The 22,357-nt window shown below is 53.6% G+C and overlaps 1 protein-coding gene across 2 annotated transcripts in view; it reads right to left on the bottom strand.

Moving 5' to 3' along the window:
* Positions 1-22,357, bottom strand: part of SPTB (spectrin beta, erythrocytic) — a 115,209-nt gene that overhangs the window by 8,791 nt on the left and 84,061 nt on the right. For both annotated transcript variants that reach the window (XM_019733314.2, XM_019733313.2), the window contains exons 19-32: positions 21,782-21,928; positions 20,312-20,575; positions 19,726-19,932; positions 19,207-19,296; positions 15,030-15,308; positions 14,325-14,455; positions 13,138-13,342; positions 12,498-12,872; positions 10,826-11,070; positions 9,602-9,740; positions 9,080-9,164; positions 8,080-8,276; positions 7,728-7,777; positions 6,861-6,939 (exon numbers count right to left, since the gene is read on the bottom strand). In XM_019733314.2, the coding sequence (XP_019588873.2) occupies positions 6,861-6,939; positions 7,728-7,777; positions 8,080-8,276; positions 9,080-9,164; positions 9,602-9,740; positions 10,826-11,070; positions 12,498-12,872; positions 13,138-13,342; positions 14,325-14,455; positions 15,030-15,308; positions 19,207-19,296; positions 19,726-19,932; positions 20,312-20,575; positions 21,782-21,928 (2,493 nt within the window). The remainder of the gene's footprint in view (positions 1-6,860; positions 6,940-7,727; positions 7,778-8,079; positions 8,277-9,079; positions 9,165-9,601; positions 9,741-10,825; positions 11,071-12,497; positions 12,873-13,137; positions 13,343-14,324; positions 14,456-15,029; positions 15,309-19,206; positions 19,297-19,725; positions 19,933-20,311; positions 20,576-21,781; positions 21,929-22,357) is intronic.

The following is a 22,357-nucleotide window of genomic DNA, read 5'->3' as shown; positions in this document are numbered from 1 at the left end:
GACTGAGGGTAGGAGGGTGAGGTGTTTTGCAGCTGCTGCCCTTTCCAGGGCCCAGGGCTGGCAGGGCATCTCTTCCTCCTGGCCTGGGGGAAGGGATGCAGATGAGAAAAATGGGGGCATGGTTTAGGCAGAAGGGCTCTCCTTTCCCAGGGGTAAATATGCTTTGTGACATCTTATAAGAGAGAGCTGGGGATCGAGGGGAGAAGGTGACAGTTCTGCTGCTGCCCCTGGAACCATGCTAATCTCTGCTATGAAGAGTCTGCCTTGCCCAATAGCAGAGGAATTTGGGGACAGCACCGCATGAAAAGCAGGCGCTGGCTACTTATGTAGAGACAGGCCAGGTTCTGCCAAAAGGCCCTGGATAGATGAGATGGCCAGATTCTCTTCTACCCATTCTATAAGCCTGGGAGGCCTGCTACTTTCGCTCTCAGGTCATTTGGAAGGTGCACAGATTACACCTACACTGCTGAGGGCTACCCAACCTAGAGACATCACCCAGAGGAGCTGGAGGACCCTCGAAAGGGAGGACCAGCTGCTTGGAGGGAATTCTGGGTGTCAAGCTGGGATGGTCAGGGAGTCTTACACTATAAGTGGGAGTGACAGCGTGAGGGAGAATGGCCCAGGGTGGGGGTCTGGAATAAGGGGAGGTGCTGCCTGCAGCATGGAGCCAAGTTCTCTGGTTTGGGGGACAGATGGGCAGGGGTGGGGGATACATCTAAGAGGGCATGTGCACTGGCTGCTGGGATCATATCAGAGAGGGGCAGGTGACAGATGGCACTGGCTGCTGGTTGGGAGGAAAAGGCTCAGACAGGAGAGCCTCTTATAGGATTGCAGTCAAACGGAGAGGCTCCAGCTCCTGAAAGGTGGGGGATGGCCAACTCAAGAGTCTGGTAGGCTTCACTTTTTAGGGTCCTGCCTTGCTGGGAAGCTGGCTTAGGCTGGGGTAGCAGGCAGAGGGCTGAGGGTCTCCTCCACAAAGCAGGTTCAGGAAGGGGAGGGAAAACTGGGCAGGATGGGTGCATTTCTCTGGACTGAAGGAATCGAAGGTGTACTTCCAGGCCCAGCCAGCAGGTGGCAGAGGGAATAGCACACAGACGACTAACTCTCCAGCTCCCAAAAGAAAACCTGGTGAGTGACCACAGGGTCTTTTGGGGGTTCTAGAAGATGCTCGGTGGACCCAGATACACTAACAAGAAAAGAAACACAAGTGAGGGGGCTTCTCTGTAAAGGAAACGTTGATAAGAACAAGGATGTAAGGATGCAATCCAGAAAGAGACTGTTCCACCTTAGCCACTCAGCGGTCATGCCCATCTACGTCACAGCAAGGACTCGGCCCAGAGTGTGTGTGCAGGGAATCTCAATGGAGGGGCACCCCAGGAAGTTTGGTTTGGGAGGACTTAGGTAAGGGATGCTAGAATTCGTATGGAGGATGTTTCTTTTAAGAGATGAATGTCTGCATGAAGGACGGAGAAAAAAAAATGAAGGGGAAAAATGGAGACTTAAGTAATCACCTACTAGATGCCAGATGTTCTGCATTCTCTGTTCCAATCCTCACACCCTCTCTGAGAGGCAAGTGTCCTCACTACCCCGATTTTACAGATGAGGGAAACGGGGGGTCAGGGAGAATGAATAACTTGCCCACAGTCACACATGAGAGAGTGGAAGGGTGGTCCCAAACTCTGCGCTCTTCCTGCTAAAGTCTGCTGCAAGCGGTGGTACTGTTGCTCCAGAGGAAAGTACCTATCTGATGGGGTTCACGGTCTAAATGAGACGAGCTCGGCTTATGTAAGACACGTGGTTAATCGGCCGAGGCAGCGCGATCATGTCAGAGCCACACTGGAAGGGGCCAGGAGAGGGACATGGAGCCAGAAGAGACCTATTGCTGAGGCCTCGGGGAACCCAACAGCGCTGGGGAACGGCGGGGTGGTTCCCCAGGAAGCTGGCCACTTCTACAGCTGAGAGGTTTACCCTCCCAGCATCGGATGTCTGTGTTCTCCTCCTCTGCGTGAGGGTGAGAGCGGCTGCTGGCAGACAGGTTGGGAAGGCTGTTCAGAAGACACTTGTTTGCAAGAAAAGAGATGGTTTGTTGAGAGCAGCCAAAGAGATGGCAACATAGGGTGAGACAAATGTCTAAAGAAAGGAGAAGTTGCTGAACAGGGGAAAGAGTGGGAGGAGCTGAGGCTGGAGCAGGCAGTGAGGGGTCCTGGGGTTGGTGGCAGGGATGGTGAGGGGCTCTCACAAGAAAAGCGGATCAACACTGTGCTCTAGGGGCTGAGATGACAACTGGGGAACCAGGGCGGACAACGGTTGGGGACAGAGCAAAAGGCCACCAGGTAAAGTGAGGGGAAATGGAGAGGGGAGTGTGCAGGGCCCCCTTGGACAGGGAGGAGACCTGGTCCACCAGCATCATGGGCGACAGAATTAGGCTTTCTGGGGAGCTGTCTTCACCATTCCCACTACGGGTGTGGGCTCTCCTGGTCCCTGCCCTGGAGGAGCTGGGGGCTCGCTTGATCGGCCTTAGAAAGACTAAAAAGAGTTAGAAGACCCTGCCCCCCACCCGGATGCGCCACCCACCTGTCAAATGGGCAGCTTCAAACCCTATTTCTGAGATACCTCGCGTTAACTGAGTCTGTCCCAAGCCCATCAGTTCCCGGGACGCTCTGAAACACAGCTTGGAAGAAAGAACTTGAGAGGGGGCCTCTAGAGCAGCGAGGCCAGGAAGATCGTGTCTGACCACAGACAGACAGCTGGGCACACCCAGCGTGGGACCAATGTCCAGAAAGAGCCTAGAGCCAGTTTCTCTGGGGAGCCTGGAGTAACAGGGCTCCGGGCCAGACTGCAGGCAGACACAGCCCTGCCACGCTGACTCAGGCATCCTGGGGAGACAAGGACACGCCCAAGTTTAGGGGAAAACTGAACTTCTTTCTAGGCCTGGTCTGCTCACGATTTGCATTCACTGCAAAATGCCTGAAACAGCAGCTCAGTTGGGCCTCACAGGGGGAGGGGGAAAGGGATTGGGAGAACTTGCTCAGGCAAGAAGAAACACAGCTGCTGCCTCCACACCCACATCCCTTCCATCCAAGGACGTCAGAGCCCAGTTTCTGGCTGCTGATTAAAGCTCCAGACTGCCTGCCCAGGATGCCACTGCTGGGGATGGGGGTGAGGGAGTTGCCCAGGTTCCCAGGGGCTGACAGCAGCTGGAGCCAGCCAGGCACTGGCTGAAAAGATGTCCTGGCTGCAATCCAGTGCCCACTAAGCCCCTGGGGCACTGGTCCTCACATTCTCCAGTGCCGGTGAGTCCCCTGAAGCCACAGCAGCCTCTAAGACTATGGAAGGGAGAGGCCAGGGGCCGAGACGTCTCAGCTTTGGTGCTCATCCCTAACGAGAAGCCCAGTGCTCTCTCCTAGGAAGCCGGCGGCAGGCAGTCTTGGAAGGTTGTTGTCAGTGCTGCCTGTGAGCACCTGGGTGAGAGTCTTCCCTGATAACCGGATGAAGGGGCCTGATAGTGAATGACACCCAGGCTGCTGCTTTCTGGAACACCCTCACACCCTGGAGTCCTGACACACAGAGACTGGATCCAGCCTTGAGGCTTAGAGGCAGACAGAGCACGACTGCCTCAAACCATTACCCTGAAGACAGACTCTTGCTTGCCACAGCCCCTAGGAGCAACAGGCCTTTTCAGGGATGTCACTTGCGTTGTCACAGCAGCCCCTCTGGGAGTTCCTAGCTCAGGCCCCACTGCCCACCAAAAAGCCAGGAACAGGCAGAGTGCACAGGTGTCCCAGGGCTGGGGATCCTTAGGCTTGGGGTGACTTGGATCCTTGGTGATACCATTTCTGCTCAATGTGTCAGTCAGTATCTCACCACCAACATCACACTGAGGATTCTGAGGCACCCTAAAGATGAGGACCTTAGGGGGACACCCCAGCCCTTCCCAGAGCCACACCCAGGATGAAGGGGAGACACTTAAGGCAGAGGGTGTGGGGGAGAGGGCACCCCAGACAGTGAGAGGAAGGGGAATGGCTCAGTCTGCTGCCAGGCCCCCCTCTAGTACCTGGGGCTGACATCAGAGCACGGACCTTGGCAGGAGCCGAGGTCGAACCCTGCCTCTCTTCCCTAAACAGGGACAAAGGCAAACACCCCAACCCTTTGCCTCATTCTCCCCATCTCTGGCCTCACACCCACTGGCACATGACAAACACGAACCAGGTTCCCTAGAGCTATGGAGGAGACGAAAAGAGAGAAAACCACCTTTTCCCCACCCCTCCCTTTATTCAGGAACATTGTTGACATTCAGGAATGTTCTGGACTTTCTGTAATCCCGCAGAGGGATCTTTGTAAGACAGAGACCCAGGCAGATTAGGTGGCTTGTCTAAAATCATGTGGGAAGGTTCCTGCAGAATTCAGGACTAGAACCCAACGTCCTGACTTCCAGGCCAGGAGCCTGGCCTGTTGCAATGCCTTGTTTCTGCCTGGCTTCACACATACTTACACACTTACCTGTGTGCATGGATTGTTTTTTACCAGAACATGCTCTAACGGGGAAAGGGAAGAGGTGAGGGAGGCAATGGTTACACAATGCTGTGCTTGAGGAAAACAGGGAGGCAGGGATGCAGGAATGGCACTCCCGTCCCTGTGTGTACACGCGTGTGTGTGCACACCCGGGAAGGGGGGGGGGCCGGGTGGCCGCCTTGTGGTGAGCAGCGTCTGGACAGGGCTTCAGGTGCCTGGTCCACTCCCGTCTTCCCCCCAAGCAGGAAGCTGGCATGCACTAGTGATGGGTTTCACATGGAGCAGCACCGCGTGGATCTAGTCTATGGGGCACCAACACCAGACCACACACACGGGACAGCAGGAGAGCCACTGTGACCCAGGCCTCCCCGACAGAAGGCCCAATAGATAGCCAGCCCTTCCTGAGGGAGGCCTGCGGTTTCTGTAAACATTTCCCAGCCTGGGTGGGACCCATTCTCCGCTCTTCTCATATCAAAGACCAATTGGGTATCATGCCCTCCTCCAGGGTTTTGTGGGTCCTCATGAAAACTCAACACAGGGCTGAGACAGGAGAAGCAGCAGGAAATGTTTCCATGAGGCCTCGGGCCTGGTGTTCATTGATGCGCCATTTGGTTTCTTCCTGGTACCGGGCACAGGCCAGTTTTCCCATCTGGTGGAGTGGCTGGCTCTCTGAGAAGGGTCTCAAACGTGGGCTCACTCCCGCCTTCCACTGAGATACTCAGGTCCAAGCAGATTTTATTCCCCCCAAACCCATAGACATTCAGATGCTGGATGGAGGCGGCTCTGATATACATGTAATTACACTTGCATAGACGTACATGACAAACAATGGATGGAGTCACTCAGGTGGTCACAAAGGAGCCCGTAGACCTGGGACACCACTGCACACAGACACACAGGGATGCACAGCTGAAGCGCGGATGGTGCAGGAGGCAGGGATGTCCCAGCCCCAGTGTCCACAGTCTGTGCCAGCCCCCAAAGTTCTCTCTCCTTCCGGTGAGGGCTGTCACTGGGAAAAAGGGGCTGGGACAAAGTCCACCAGAGACTCCCACATGTGATGATGGGAGCTTCAGAAGGAACTTCTGGGAGAGACCCCTCCAGCGGGAGCCCAGGAATGCCCTCTGCTGGACATGATGGGCTGGTGCAGCTCAGAAAGGGAGGCCTTTGTCCAGGCTGGAGACAGCAGAGGGAGACCGGGAGTGTGCGTGTGCGTGTGAGAGAGCGAGCGAGAGAGAGACTCTCACAGAAGTGTGGGAAGGGCTGAAGGACGGACCTGACAGGGATTCTGCACAGGAAATGCTCACTGTATGTGCACTTTTTCTGGGGTGGGTGGTGTACCAGAAATTCTAACCTATACCAATTCTAACAATACCAATTTCCCTAAACCCTCAAGGTTCAGGCACGCTCACCTGGTGACCTGGAGAGGTGGGTAATTGCAGTGGTGAAGCCATGCAAGGTACATGCTGAATTCGTGCTTTCTTCTCAGTCAGCCACTCCCCAGGGCATCTCCCCCAAACCTGGTTACAGCCTCCCAGGCCCCCTACACAGACCCCAGTCCTTTCAGCTAAGGAACCTCTACCAGGCAAGGTCCTAGAGCCATATGCCCAGGTCACTGGCAGCTGGTCAGTCTTAGTCCACTCCCAAGCCCCCCTCCGCCACCCACCCTCTTTTTCTACAAGTTGGGGGATGGGGCCTGTGACCTAAAGCCCTGAGGCTCTCCCACACTCCTGCAGGGCTCCCTCAAGTCTGTTCTTGCCTCAGAACCAGTGCCCAATCCACTCAGTTCCTTATCCTGACCCACAGGCATCAGGCCAGGAAGGGGCAAAGGGGAGGGGCTCTGCTTAAGAGGGAAGAATCAGCTAGAGGGGTGGGTGTCCCAAAACACCCGTGGTTGTAGCCCCAAGACTGGGCAGTCTATCTGTGGGTGGGTGGGTGAGTGTGTGTGTGTGTATGTGTGTGTGTGAGAGATACTGTGAAGGACGGAGAGGGAAAATGGGAAAAAGGATGGTGTATAAAAATGAATCATCTCTGTATAAACTGTTTCCCTTGATGTAGATGGGGATGTATTTATACAAGAAAATTTATTAGACTAGATCAAACCAAACTAAGAGAGTCATGTCAATGGGCTGGCATGTCAGTTTCTTCTGGGTTGAAGGGAGGAGGGGACTTAGTCTAGGAATTAAGAAAACCTAAGTGAAAAATGCATACTGGTCTGAAGGAGGAGTCTGGGGGTGGGGCGGCGTGTGCCTGTCCTCGCCTTGCGCCCCCACCGACCGAGCCTAGTAGGGATGAGCTGGTTCTGGCAGCAACGACTCCCAGGAACTAGACAAGTGGGACAGGAAACTGACCGGGGACGTTCTCTCGGTGGCTGCTCGGTGGGGAGCTCGGGGACCTTCCCCTGCTGTCTCGCCTTCCTCCTCTTGAGGCCTACGGAACACACAGCCCCTCTTTAGAAACAAGCATCTCGCTGAGGCCAGTGCCTACCCCGAGGCCTTGCTCCCCCAACCCCCTCTAGGGAGCACAGGCCAAGTATCTTCCCGTGTCCAGGTCTCGCAGCAGCCTGGCAGGCACTCAGCAAGCAGATGCTTGATGTGCCCTCACTTTCCAGTTAAGGCAGATACTTCAGAAATGGACACGGTTCTATGCAGAACATTCTCTGGGGCACATGGTCAGGTGGCTCCCAGAGTGGGGGAGGTGATTCTGCTGCAGCCACAGCTCTCTACTGGGTTCTGCCTGCACCGTGATTTGGGATTAACAAAAGCAGGGTTTCCAGGTGGGAATTCCCGTCTGTTCTCAGGAGATCTTTTCGCTTTCCCGTTCCCGAATCCCAAGATATAAACTATTTTCCATTCCCCACGATGAATTGTTTCCACAAAGTGAAGGCCGATACTACCAACCTCCTGGGTTCAAGGAACTGATTTTCGTGATTTCCTGAGCAACTTTTCTCGGGATTCAGGAATGGGAAAGCGAAAAAAATTCCTGAGAACAGGTAGGAATTCCCGCCTGGAAACCCTAAACAAAGCTCCTCTCTGCCTGCAAGCTTCAGACACTCCAAATTTCTCTAACCCCTGGTCAAGGTGTGAGAGGTCACACGGTTAAAATGTAAGGGGGCTGTTTCTGATTAAAAGTACCCTCCCCTCCTGCTCCCCACTCATCACCCTTGGCAGAGTGTTCCAGCTAAGCCCACCGCCACCCCCTGACCCCCTCATACTTACCCAGTCTCCTCCTCAGGTCTCTCCAGGGTTTGGAGTTCCTTTAGCTCAAGCTAGGGGAGGAAAAAGCCAAGGGGGTCAGCGCAGCCAGGAAGGGGAGCTTGCTCTCAGACACCTTTCTCTAAAGGGGGCTCCCTGTACCCAACACATCCTGGTATGTGTTCCTTCTGCAATTATTCTTTTTTGTCTTTTGGTTCAAAAGTCAGTACTTTCTGCCACTTGTACTTCTTTTCCACTCTCCCCCCCTTGCCAAGCCTCTTACACTGTCCATAGGTCCCTAATAACGGCTGAGAGTTCCTTACTTGAGGAAGCCCCCTCGAGGCGTGGCTGCCCACGGCCCCAGCGTTCTGCTCACCGTGGTGGGTTTCTCCAGGGCAGCAAAGCGCTCTGCCCAGGTGGCTGTGGATTTCTCAAAAGCCTCATGCCTCTTGATGAGCTTCTCCACGCTGTCCACCGTGTGTCCAAAGTCCCGGCTGGCCAGGTAGGGCTCCTGGGCAATCAGCCATGCTTCGGCCACGGAGGCATCCCGAGAGAACTGGCATACTTCCAGCACTGCCATGGAGAACAAGACACAAGCCCCCCCACAGGCCCAGGGGTCTGTCAGCACCCAGCGGTCCGCTCCTGCTGGGACCTCGGGCCGCTCAGCCCACCGACACGGAGCAGGCGGAAAGGGAGGGGGCCGCACAGGTGCCACTGAACTGTGTGGACACTGCTCATTGGTGACCTGCTGCCTGAGGCCCCCACTTCCCCACACTGGGCCCCTACATCATCTCCACCGATACTGGTATTTTAAGAAAACAATTAGAACAAACTCCATTTTAAAAACATGTAGCTCAGATGTCTTTTTTTTGAGGAGCTGTCTTCTGCCCTGAACACTCTCTTTCCAGCCCTTGGCTGTCTCACAAAATTGTGCACAAGCAGCCATGGGACCAGTCCAGGTCTCCCTGGCTGGTAGCGCCCACCTGAGTGTAGGATAACTCCACCTCCCTAATCTCCAGCTGAGGACACAGCTTCTTATGTGCCAGGCATGCCTCAGATCAAACATCTGGGATGCACTACAGCCTTCCCCTGACCCCTCCCCAGGCCGCACTGTAGGGATCACAGCCTGGCACGAGGTGGGGGGCAGAGGACAGCAGAGAGTGGGACTCTGGCTGGTTAGAACAGGGCTTCCAGCAACATGTGCATGTAGGTGTTTTGTGGGGACCCCTGAGGCCCTTGGCCCTGGAGCTGTGAGGGCTCTTCTCTGGGCAGTGGTGGAAATTGACCACTTTGTGACACCAGCCCTGCCTGCCCCCACCCCAGCAGGGGTCTGGCCCCTGCCCCTCCAGGTTCCCTGGCTCCCAGGCTGCACTCACACATGCGGAGCCGCTCCCAGCGGACCTCCCACTTCTCATTCATCTCCTTCCTCCTGGACACCACCTGCTGCAGTTTCTCGCTGATCTGCAGGGAGGAAGAGAGAACAGCTCAGGCTTTGGTAACCCTTCCTGTGGTGTGAGGCAGTGTGCAGAGGGGTCAGGCAAAGAATGCTGAGCTTGGTCACACAAACCTGGCTTCAAGCCTTATCCCTGCCACTTGCCAGCTGTGCATCCTTGGCTAAGTTACTTAACCTCTCTGAGGCACTTGCGCCTCACCTAGGAGGTGGGTGTCACCAACTGCAAAGTATGCACACATGTGGACGTTAGGTGTGTTGTGAGTCTGCTCTTTCTACTGAGCAGCCGGCCCCTTGAATGGGTTTGGTGTGGCTTTAATCACTGATGCTTCAAGGGGAAAAGAAAGATGAGTCTCCTGGGAAAATCCCTCCCAGGACGCTGTCTGGCACCACAAAAGTAGGGGTAAGGACAGGGAGAAGGCTCTTTAGGTTCCGCTGTTTCTCTCACCTCCTCGGAGGCCTGGTGCTGTCGCTGCAGCAGGGACTCGCCAAGCTCCAGGCAGGCGTTGAAGTTCTTGCTCCGGGTTTCGATCTCTGCCCTGATACCCTGGTGATACTTCATGAGCAGTTCCACTGAGGAGACATCTCTGGGGGCAGGATACAGGGAGTTTGGAGAAGAAGAAAATGCTTGGTGACTGGCCTGTCTGATGCCAAGTCTTGATCAGAGGGGCCGCTCTCTACCTGCCTGGGATTCTGAGCCCACTCTCTCTCTGCCAGTCTGGTTCCACCAGGAACAGGGATGTCTCCCATTGGTCAGTGGCCATGGGTGGGGGTGCAGGGACCCCCAAAGAAGCCAGGGAATGTTATTTGGCAATAAAAAGGATGAAGTACTGATATATACTATAACATGAATGAATCTTGAAAACAGGCTTAAGCGAAAAGAAGCCAGTCAAGAAAGACCACATATATAATTCTATTCATATGAAAAGTCTAGAGAAACAGAAATGAGTGGCTGCCAGGGGCTGGGAAAAGGGGGGGAATGGGGAGTGACGACGGCTAAGGGGTACAGGGTTTCTTTTTGGGGTAACGAAAATCTTCTGAACTTGAATTGTGATGATTGTACAACGGTGAATATAAGAAAACCATTGAATGGTATACTATAAAAATTGCATTATATGGTATGTGAGTGATATCTCAATAAAGAAGTTAAATATAAAAGCCTGAACATCAAAACAAGCACCCTAGGGACAGAGGGACAGAGACAGGCCAGCGACAACTGCTAATATGACAGAAAGGCTGTAGAAAGCCCTGATCCCCGTTGAGGCTCTCGCTGCCCATGTGCCTGACCCCCCACCTCCCATGGGTCACGAGCTCCTTCCTAAGTTTTAGGGGAGTGGCCCCCCCATATCCCAGCGCTGGGAGAAGAGTAAAGAGTGAACCGTGTACTTCCACTGACAACCGTGGTCACTGCCTTCACTGGAGAACCTCACTGACAGATGTCTTTCTTGCCACACTCAGGATTCCCTCTACTCTGAAATGGTCGATCCTTCCAGCAGAAGCCAAACCACTCGGTTTCTTCCTGGACCCAGCGCTCAGGTGCCCCTGGGGACTCCTGTGCATTTACACTCCAGGACGGCCCCTCCAGGGAGGAGCCCCATGCAACGCCCTTGTTTGTCAGCCTCTGGGACTAAGTGGCCAAGGAGTGGGGCTGCCTTGAGGACACGCCCCTCACCTCGGCTTCTCCTGGGTCTCAATCTGCCGGATGATGGTCTCCATCCAGGAGAGGAGGTCTCGGACCATGCTGAAGAACCGGAATTTGTCTGCCGTGTCCACCAGTTGGGTGCGACGCCCAGCACAGGCATCGAGCAGCGCCTGCCATGCAGCAGATACCTCCTGCTCCTTGTTTTGGATGGCATCTGCCCTCTCCCCAGCGTATGCCGTCTGCAGGCGGGTGGCCACGTCCTGGAACTGCTGAACCTGGGATCAGGCAAACTGGATATTGTTCCCCAGACAGATGCATCTTGGGCCTAGGACAGGCGAGGGCGTCTGCCTCCTCCTGGCCTCCCCCCAACCCCGCGCTCAGGGCACTGCTGGAAGGCAGCTCCCACTGGGTGCTGGAGGAGAAGACTCCTCGCTTTGGCACCTCTGCCGACCCAAGGTGCCCCACCCCCTTGGGCTTTGGTCCTCAGCAAAGGGGAGTAAGAAGGACTCTATGCTCTTTGATGGTCTCAGAAGTACAATAATAAGAGTAGCTATGTACTAGGCACTGTTCTAAACACTTTATATTCATTACTCTCTTCATCTTTACAACAACCTCACACAAGAGGTCCTGTTTTGGAGATGGGGAAACTGAGGCACAGGGGGCTAACTCATAGGCCTGAGATCACTCACACCAGTGGAAGGGGCAGCTGGGATTGGAGGGGTGCTCCTGCGTCCCTGTTTTTAATGACCCTGCATGCTGCCTCTTCGAGGAAGGGGCTGCACCAGACCCCATGTTTGAGGCTGGCCCCAGGGCAATGAAGCCTCATCTTTGAGACCTCGGGGGACTGTACCTGCCGCAGGGGCTCTGGTGCCTCCAAGGCACAGGAGCCACAGGCCAGGCAGAGAACAACTCCCTAGGATGTCCCCTTCTGGGGGAATAAAGGGTCCTGAACCCCACTTGGTTGGTGCAAGACTGCACAAGCAGCCCATCTCTCCTGCTCCACGGGAAGCCGGGCGAGCCACTGGCAGTTGGGACCCCTCACCCCCTCCCTTTCTATCACACTGAACTCTGGAACCCTGTGGATCTGTGGAGGTGCCTCAGGGGGCACCCCAGCGGTGGGAGGAGGGGGATCTAAGCAGATCTTGGGGCCCTGCAGCTGAGAGCACAGAGTCTAGAGCCAGACTGCCAACCTGCATCCTGGTTCCACGCTTATCTGCTTGTTCCCAGGCACCTTATTTACCCTTTCTACGCCTTGCTTTCCTCATCTATACCATGCAGACGACATTAGTACCCTCCTCAGAGGGTGGCTCTGAGGGTTCGGTGACCACATATATTGTTTAGAACAGTACCTGGTGCTAGAAAAGTGTTACTTTACACACGTGTATGTGTCTGCTAGTAACATCATAATACTTTTCATTACCAGAGAAATGACATTTTAAGGTATATTATGCCTTGGGTTTTTGTGAAGATTCAGTGTAAAAAGCTAGAAGCTAAAGATGTCTGCGCGCCACTGCTCCCGGCCTTTCTGTCCTGAGCTCTTGCCTCTCTGAGGAGGTGAAATCTCTGGGTGCCTGTTCTAGAGGTTTCTGCTGTAGGAGCCAGGAGAAAACCTGACACTTAGGAGCTCCCCGGGGTCATGGGGAAGATGTGGGAGGGAGGGAGGTCCCTGGAGCCTGCGGGGACGGGCAGGGGCGGAAGGCACCTGAACACCCAGTAGGTGGAGCTCCCGCTCGAAGGCCGTGTGCACCCGGTGGAAGGACTCGGCAGTGCTGGCATCCAGCCCCACGTCCTCGGGCAGCTCGTGGTGCTTGTCGTCGATGAGGCCCAGGATCTCGGCGCCCGTGTAGAAGTAGCGGTGCAGATCGTAGGAGGCGGCCAGCAGCTGCATGCGTGTGTCGATGAGCTCGAGCAGGTCTGCCCACATCTCATTCAGCCCGTCTTTCCACTCGGCGATGGTGGCCGCCTCTCCGTGGCCTGCGTCGATGAGCTGCTCGATGAAGTGATTCACATTGTTCACTCGCTCCTGCCCGATCGCCCCAGTCTCCCGGGCAAAGTCCCGGAACTTGTCCCGGAGCAGCTGGACGGAGGATAGAGAGAAATTTGGTTACTGGGGGTCCGGGGTGGGTGGTGTCATTACACTAGCAGACTTCCCCAGGTGACAACTCCCACCACCTGGAGCTGTGCTTTCACATCTTCTCCCAGGAGGCCTGAGTGCCCACTGCTGTGCCTGCATCTCTGTGCAGCACTTTGCAACTGGCAGGGGTGCATGTGTGTCTGAAATGACAGCTCCTGCCTGCATCTACTGCATTAGAGAGAGACAAAGAAAGCAGTTGCGTACTCACAGTAACTTGGTCAAAGTCTTGCCCCATCTCTGGGGATGAAGCCACCAATTCCTTTTCTGTAATCCACTGCTCCAAGTCGTCAGCCTCCCTCTTCAGTTGGAACAGGTGGTACATGTTCTCTAGCTTCCGCTTCCGCTCCTCTGCCATGTCCTTCAGCCCTGCATACTGCTTGTCCACTTGCCCCTGAAGTCTGATGATCTCTTCTCTGGAATTCAAAACCAGAAAGTGCTCAGAGACAGTGACAGAGAACCCAGAGCTGCCAGCTCAGGGGAGCTGACCTACTCCTCCCGCCCTGTCACAGGGACAGGTGGGTGAGGGAAGTACAGCTTAGGAGAAATGGCAGCGACTTCTCCTGGGGAAGAGTTAGGGAGAGAAAGAACCATCTCTTAGACCATGATGCTTCAAGGGATGAGAGAAATGTGTTCCCCTTGCTTCCTGCCACTACCCCTCACTCTGGGAAGCCCAGAGAGACAAATGCAAAGTGGGGAACTGCCCCATTATTCTTCCCAGGAGACTGACGGGGCAGGTTGAGAGGGGCTCCAGTAGCAGCAGGCCCTGCTTAGCTCTTCAGGGAGGGAGGGGCAGTACCAGGGGCTCCATCCTTGGGGCTCCTTGGGAGATGCTGGGGTGACTGTTGAGGACCCATAGCTGTGGATACCCTAGAGGCAGCTGAGCACAGGGCCATGACTGGGGGCAGCCTGAGGGCTCTGGCCCAGTGGGCTCCCATTTATGTAAAATCCACACAACTGACCAGTTGAGATGGATATAGGTTTTCTACCTTCCCTCATGTATAATGGTTTTGCTGAGATACTGTGAGATCCTCAAGTACTTTCTGTACCATAAACAAACAAACAAAAAACAAAGTTAGTCTTCAGTGTCTCTTAGCATAGGCTAACTCTTCAAAAGATGTGGAGCTCTCGGTTCACCCAGAAGGTAGTTTTGCTATTCCAGTTCCTGATCTTTTTGCAAACCATACCTTATTCGGCCCTGTTTGAAATTACTCCCACAAAACCAAGGCATAAAATGGAACTGGGCCAACCAGCAGCCCAGAAAGCAGTTTTCTCAAACCCATAGTTTTGGGGAAAACTGTTCCTGTTCTCCCACTTGGTTCTGCAGGGATCCTGGTTGGTGGAGCCCCTGGCCTGACTCCCATGACCTGGCCCAGCTGCCCCCATTGGTGCACGCACCCCTCGGGGTGGCCTGCAGACAGCAGACTCTGGGCCCGGCCGGCCAGCTGCTTGATGTTCTTCCCATAATCCTCCACTGCACGCTGCTGCCGCAAATGCCGCTTCAGCATCACGATGGCGCCCTCTTCATCCTAGGATGCAGGGGACCATCAGCCTGAGCTCAGTGAGCTTGGCAGGGCCCAGATTACAGCCCAGCTCCCGAGGTGTCAGGATGGAGGAGAGCCAGGCTCGCGGGACACCCACAGGGGAACCGTAGACCATCCCTCCTGCCACTCTTGTTCCCAGCAATGCCCACACCCTACCTTCCTTTCGACTCCCCCAATTCTTATTTAATATCTACCCTTCCAGGCCCAGGTACAACCTTCTGTCCCATGAAAACTTCCTGTATCATTTCAGCATTTAGAGACCCCCTCGCCTCACTTCTCACCCCCTCCCACAGCAGTTCATTAGCACAGGATCCACAAAAAAGGTGAAGAACGCTTGGGTTGGAACAAATCTAAATTGGCAGATAGGTGGCCTGGTTGTAGTATGTGAGTGATAGGGGTCTGCTCAAGAGGTGGGGCATCCTGAGAAGGAGAGTTCCTTGGACACTGTCCCCCTGCCCTCACTCCTCACACACCTGACTTACAAGGCTCCCCACTGACTGCCCGCCCCCAGCTCTTCCTCTCCTCGGCACCCAGCTTGGCAAACCCAGCCCGAGCCAACCGTGGGCATCTCATCTGAGATGACGTAGAGCTCCTGCTCGCTGATCCAAGCCTCGGCGTCCCCTGCATCCAGGTAGTACTGCTGTGCCTCGCTGGCATCCCGCAGGCGCTGCAGCCGCCCAGCTGCTGCCTCCCTCAGCGTGTCCCACGAGCTCTGCAGGTAGCCCAGGCGCTCTTCGATGTCCTGGCAGTCGATCTCTGCCTCTGCCACCAGCTGCTGCCCTCTCTGCAGCACGTCCTCGACCCTCGGTGTATGGCCCACGATCTCGTTTTGCAGCGTCTGTGGCCAGAGCGTAAGGGCTCAGCGGCGGGGCCTGCAGCAGGCTACCCACGTGACAGCCTGGCACCTCTTGCCCTTCTGCTCCAGGAAGCTAAGGCACAGCAGGTGGCGGCCTGACCATGCGCCAGGCACTTCACAACATTCTGTTTTCACCGTCCCACAGTCTTCTGAGACAGACACAAAGACACTGGTACAGAGCAGTTAAGGATCTGGGGGCAGCGAGTGGCAGAGCCGGCATTTGAACACAGCTCTCCCTGTCCCAGAGCCTGTACTCTTGGCTGCTCCCTAGTCTCCCTATGTTTCAGCAGAGCCTGACTTCTTCGTATGACAGAGGGAAGGAAAACAATTTTTAAATGGCTTTTTGATATTTTATTTTAGCAGCTTTTGCTCGTATAAAGAGTCGACAGCTGCCTCTTGAACAGAGCTTAGGGTTTTGTTCTGTTTTTTCCCCATTTTCTATTTCTCAAATCTTTTGTGAGCTTTGTATTATTTCTTGTCTGAGCCTTCAGTCAGCAAAATGGCATTTTCCTCCCATTCTAGTGACTGGGTCACCTTTTTCTTCAGGGGGCCATGACCTACGTGTGTCACTCACTTTCTGGGTCCTAGAGGACAGAACCTGGCTGCCGCTTGCTTGTGGGCTCTTGGCTCCTTACCCGCTCCTCCTTTCTTTCCACGACTTCCCAAGGCCTTTCACACCATGTGGAGGGCGGAGGCCAAAGCAGCACATGGGGCAGTACAGTGACCGGTCAGCATTTAAAATATCCAGAACTAGCAACACCCACATGTCATCTAACTCACTGAAATTCATTTTCACACTTTATGCTGGGAATCTTGATGCTGACCATCTTCTGTAGTCTGGGCAATTGTATTCAAACCACCCATGGTGTCAGCTCCATTTGCCTCTACTCTTCCTGAGATCTTATGACCTCTGCAAGGGATTCTAAAAGGTACCATGTTTCCCTGAAAATAAGACCTAGTCGGACAATCAGCTCTAATGCATCTTTTGGAGCAAAAATTAATATAAGACCCAGTCCCATTTTACTATGAGACTGGGTATAATATAATGTACTATAATATAACATAACATATAAGTATAACGTGACCGGGTGTTATAGTAAAATAAGACCGAGTCTTATATTAATTTTTGCTCCAAAAGACTCATTTTTAGAGCTGATTGTCTGGCTAGGTCTTATATTCGGGGAAACACGGTATCTCTCTCTGTTTTTTTTAAATAATTGCTTTCTAGGTTCCTGTGCAGTATGCTTTTGATGCCTTCTTCCCTGACTGCATTCATTCAACATGTATTTATTATATCCCATGTAGCAGACTCTGTTCTAGGGACAATGTAGAAACAAGGTAAATACAACCCCTGCCCTCATCAAGTTTACACTCTAGTAGAGGAAACAGATGGTAAGCATATAAATACACGAATACATGCAGATAAGGGGTGCTATGAGAAAGATATAACAATGAGATGAAGAATGTCTGCCGAGGTTTGGTGGTGGCTACTTTAGCTGGGAGTGTCAGGAAGGGCCTTTCTGAGGAGATGACATTTGAAGGAGACGTGAATGATGACAGAGAGGCAACTACACAAAGACCTGGGGGATGAGTGTTGCTGGCAAGAGTGAACAGCAAGTGTAAAGTTCTTGGGGAGAAGCACGTCTGGGCTGTCTGAAGGCCAGAGAGAGGGTCAGAGAAGCTAGAATACTGTGAAGGAGGGAGAAAGTGATAAAAGATTTAGGGGCAGCTGGATGGCTCAGTTGGTTAAGAGTATGAGCGCTGAACAAAAGTGTTGCCGGTTTGATTCCCACATGGGCCAGTGAGCTGCGCCCTCCACAACTGGACTGAAGATAAGGGGCTGCTGCTGAGCTGCTGGAGGGGTGGCTGGATGGCTCAGTTGGTTAGAGTGCGAGCTCTTAACAAGGTTGCCGGTTCAATTCCCACATAGGATGGTGGGCTGTGCCCCCTGCAGCTAAAGATTGAAAATGGCGACTGGATTTGGAGCTGAGCTGCGCCCTCCACAACTAGATTGAAGGACAACGACTTGGAGCTGATGGACCCCGAAGAAACACACTGTCCCCCAATATTCCCCAATAAAATTTATAAAAAAAAAAAAAAGATGAGATTTAGAGGTAGACAGGGGCCAGATCAGGCAGAACAGGAGTTCGTAACCCTGCTGTACATTGAATAATCTGAGAAAACAGACACGGCCAGGGCTCCAACCCTAGAGATCCTAATTAATTGCTCTGAGGTGGGACTGGGGCGTTTGTAGGTTTAGAAGATTCTGATGTGCAGCCAGGGCTGAAAACCATTGCTGTGGCACCTTGCAGGATTTGTTCTAGTTGTAATGGATAGCCTTGGAGCAGTGGTTCTCAAAGTGGAGTCTCAGACCAGTAGTTTCAACACAACCCAGGATCTGGACAGAAATGGAAATGATCAGGCTCTACTCCCAGAGTTTGATTCAGTAGATCTGGGGTGCATCCTGGTCAGCTGTGTTGGAACAGCTGGGCAAGTCTGATGCACACTGAAGTTTGAGAACTACTGCAATAGAGGGAATGATAAGATGGGATTTAAGCTTCAGGTAGGTTAGCCTGAAATAATCTTTACTAGGGCAGCCATGCTCTCCCAAGAGATTATCTTTTCCTTCTTGTTTAGGAGAACCCCATTTATATTTGCCCTTTTCCTAAAACAACAACCTTCAGCCAGGGGAGATGAAAATCTTTTGGCAGTAACACTTCCTGAGGCTAGACAGAGTCAAAAGTCTTTAACGTAAGGGCGGAAGTTGGCTCATTTTACAGTTGAGGAAACTGAGGCCCCAAGGATACTATCTTCTACGAGCCTCCTACCTTTAACTGGAGGTTAAAGTGTTGACTTAATCCCCTTCCTACCACCTTCTAGCCCAGGTCCCTTTGTGCGGCCACTGCAGCCTTTGTGACTAGATCATGTCAACCAGAAGCAAAGGGTCTGAGGAGGCTTGTAAGGAACCTCTCTGAGTATAATTCAGGCTCTTGCACAGTTGCTGGGCTATGTAAGCAGATGTCGGCTGCTGCTATTTTGGGGAAAGCAGCCCTGTCTACCATGACTTTCCTTCCCTGAGGAGCTGTGATACCGACTGGCACTCTGGGACACTCTGCTCCCTCCAGGATGAGTCCCCAGGCTCTCCTTGCTTGTGGCTGTAGCTCCCCTCTCTTTCTAATCCAGAAAGCTCCAGGCAGGAGGACAGACGCTTCACCCAAGATCAGGGTGTGCGGCCAGCCCCTGGCTGAACACAGAGGCACCATGACCTCACGCAGCTGGCCTTGGGAGATGTAAGGTAACTCTGATACAAGAGGAAATTGTGGCATCTGCTCACTTCCAGGATTCTGAGCTGGGCCACAGAAACTCCCAACCAGGTCTAAGATAGAGCAGAACAGCAAATGAATGCTTGCTCTGGTGGCTCGAGTCCAAGTTTAGTGGCTTCCTAATGGGGTTTGAGCCCCACAAATATCCTCACGTATTCAGAGAAATGGGGCCACTTACCCTGAGGACACCCAACAGGCCCTGCTCAGCCCCAGAAGAAGGGCAAAGCAGTGCTGGAGAGCAAGCAGGCGCTATGGGCCTCCTCTCAGGGAGGCCACCGAGTATAGAAGCTGCAAAGCACATTAAACCCCAGGCCAGGGTAGCTGGATCCTGCACTCACCTGTGCCCTGATGGGTCTGATGGTCCCATATCTCAAAGCATCTAAACAACCTCCCTCCCCGCCCGCTCTGTGGTCCTCCCAGAATTCTCTCTGCCATCACCAAAGCTGTTATGGAGTCTGGGGAGCCCACAGCTACCAACAAGAATAATCTGCTGCAGCTGGTCTTCTGGAGGGCAGGGCAAGGCGGGGCCTGGATCGACAAGGTAACGCAGCACTCACCTGGTTCTTCTTCATGAACAGCTGCACGGTTTGCAGATTCCTGCCGTAGTCGGCTGACTGGGCCAGAGGCAACCTCTCTTCCACCCAGAGCTGCGGGGACCAGAAGGCAGGGGACAGCTGATGACAATCACGGCCACCCTTTCCTGAGCATGAGCCAGACAGAGCTCTGCTTGCCATGTCTCCTAACATCCCGTACCAGGGTTTCTCACCCCGCCCCCCCATTTTACAGATGGGGACATTGAGATTCCAAATAACTTTCTCTTGGTCATACAGGGGGAAGATAATGTAGCTGGTTCTGGAACCCAAGTCCGTCTGGCCCGCAAATCCACGAGTGATTTACCATTCAAAAAGCACTGGCTTTCTTTTTATATTGAATGTAATTATCACAACAACCCTGTGAGATAAAGGGGTACAATGACCAGACATCTGCTGCAAAGAATTGCCCTGGGTGGCAGCCAGATACCCTGATGGCAGGCGGCTGGCTCAGCCTCCGGGGCTCGGGGACTTGGGCCCACGCACCGTCTCGTCCTCCAAGTCTCGGCTGATCTGCAGCTTGGCTTTGGATGATTCCAGCTGCTTCTTCCTCCTCCCCAGGGGCTCCAGGAGGTCCAGGAACCGCTTCTCGATGCTCACATCTATGTCTTCCTCTTCCTCTCCCAGCGAGGGCATCTGGGCAAACAGCTCCCCCAGCTCCTTCTTCCGCACATTCACTTGGTCCTCCACGCGCTGGGACGCAAGGGGACAGTGTCAGCACCAGCCCTGGTACCTGGGCAGCCCCGCCCTCCTCCCCATCAACTATATCCCACCCATCCTAAAGGCCCAGTTTGAGCTCAGCCTCCTCCAGGAAGTCTCTCTGGATTCCCTCACTCATCTTTCCTGAGCCACTGTCCTTGACTTCTCAGGCATACTTTTATTAGCTCCTTTGGATCCCTGTCTTACCCACTGCAAAGGGGTAGGAGATGGGATACGGACCAGGAGACATTTTTGCACAATAAAGATAAGCCCAGCTAAGAGGAACAGAAGGAGTACTTGCTTTCAGGTTTCAGATTTGTTCCTCAGGATCCCCTCTATTTCTACACTCTCAGTATGTCACCCGCTCACGTGCCTTCAGCTTAGCCAACATCCGGTTGACACTGGTCAGGTCCTTGCCCGGATCATCCGACCGCAGCTGGTCCTCCATGACGCTGATCCACTTGTTGAGGTCGTCGTGGGTCTGCGAGCGCAGGTCAGAGCTCCTGGCAGCTGAGAGCTTTTGGGTCTTCTCCTGCGTCATGGCCTGAAGCTCATCCCAGAGCCGGTGCAAGGCTTCCAGCCTCTGGGACACCAGGTCCGTAAACTGGGGCTTTTCTTCCATCAGCTGCTTTCCCTCCTGTGTGCGCAGGAGGAGGAGAGCTCACCGTCCAGCCTTGGAGCAACCCTGCTCCAGGTGGTCATAAAGGGCTAACCGAGGGGAGGTCAGTGAAGCAAGAAATCTGCCGAGAACTCAGTGAGGCCCAACTGAAAGACTGCACCCCCTGAGTTATGTGCAGTAGAGGGCGGGACAGGGAGAGCTGTGTTTGGGGCAAATGACGCAGGAGTTTGCAGGAAGGGGAGCTGCAGACAAGGGTCAGCCGGTGCTAATTTCTTTTAATGAAAGAAAAAAAAGATTCAGGATCCATCCAGGTACAAGCAGCCTGGAAACCTCCCTGTAAGTTCTACCCTCTCTTGACTGTCTTCCCAGGGGCTGTGCATTAACCTTCCGTGAGATCTTTTAGTTACTGAGTTTGTCTTACCTGCTTTTCACCTGCACAAGTGTATCTTTTTGGGTGAGTACAGTATGATATGACTTGGGCCTAAGAATGTATACTGCTTATAATAGCCAGTATTCATTGAGTGCCTAATAATCGCCAAGTGTTATTCTAAGTGTTGTAATGCTCACAACTCCCTCGGGCAGGTACTGTTATTACCTTCAATTTACAGATAAAAATAAATTGAGGTGCAGGAAGGTTGAGGAGTCAGACGGTCTGTCTCAGAGCCTGCACCCTCCACCACTGTGGACAAGGCCACCTGTCGCCCCTAGGCCTGCTTCTCTGTGGACGCCTCTGCAGGGAGGAGCAAAGGCACTTCATTTCCAGATCTACTCCAGCCACGTTTCCACTTGGGCCCCTGGGCAAGCTCATTACAGAGGGGACCCTTACTTCCCCATCTACGAGGGGTGGTTCTGCCCATCCAAATGGTGAGGATCAATGGAACCCTCTTCTCATCTCACATGTTCCCCTGAGGTGGGGCCCTGGTGAGGACAGCAGAAGGCAAGCAGAGATAACCGCTGGCAAAGTATGCTAAAGCTCTAACTCAGGTGTCTTCAGCGTCCCAGATTGTTCCCAGACTCAGGTGACCCACAGGAGGCACCCATTCAGACCAGGCTGAACAAGACTGGTTATATCAGGAGCTCTGAAGATTGAACTACTATTTAGAGACTGTTTTTTCACTTCCAAGTTCTATACTGTCCAGTAAGCTTCAGAACGGTGTCTATGCCCTGGGTGAAGGCCCACTCAGGTAAGTACATCTGAGCACCTCCACTGCTCGCTTTACTTACGGCATCGATGCTTTCTAGCCACCCTTGGTGGGAGGCCAGCTCTGCCACAAACGCCTGGTGCTTCAGCCATATGTTGTGAAGGTTTCGTGCTTTATCATAGGGGACATCCTGTGATGTCAGCAGCTTGTCACTGATCCAGAGAGTGAGCTGTGGGCAGAAAAAGAGGGTCCAATTGTCCCTGTGTACACTTCTTTGCCAGGGGCAAAGTACGAGCACAGCAGAGTACCACTCTCCAACACTGGATCCCTGACTCCCAGCACAAGCAACTTAACCTGCAGTGTCTTGGGGCTCACATACGGGCACTGGTGTGTGTTCCCCACCAGTGTGTGCAGTGTGACACACCAGGGATACTATGCTTCCCTCCATCTTTCCAGGACCTAGGACAGGGCCTGGCCTATTGCAGGAACTCAATCAGTGTTTACTGGATGGATAAATCCACCCTTTAGCAGTAGGGTGAGAAATCATTAATAAACACAGAGAAAATGTTGTCTGAGGAAGAAGCCAAAGGCAGATCCTGTAATTAATAATGAGGGAAGAACTGTGATGAGCGGCCAGTGTTTCCAAGACGTCCTGGCA

Source organism: Rhinolophus sinicus, linkage group LG03, assembly GCF_036562045.2.
Source record: "Rhinolophus sinicus isolate RSC01 linkage group LG03, ASM3656204v1, whole genome shotgun sequence".
Classification (NCBI taxonomy): domain Eukaryota; kingdom Metazoa; phylum Chordata; class Mammalia; order Chiroptera; family Rhinolophidae; genus Rhinolophus; species Rhinolophus sinicus.
Note: the sequence above shows the minus strand (reverse complement) of the source record. Positions and strands in the feature narration are given on the sequence as shown.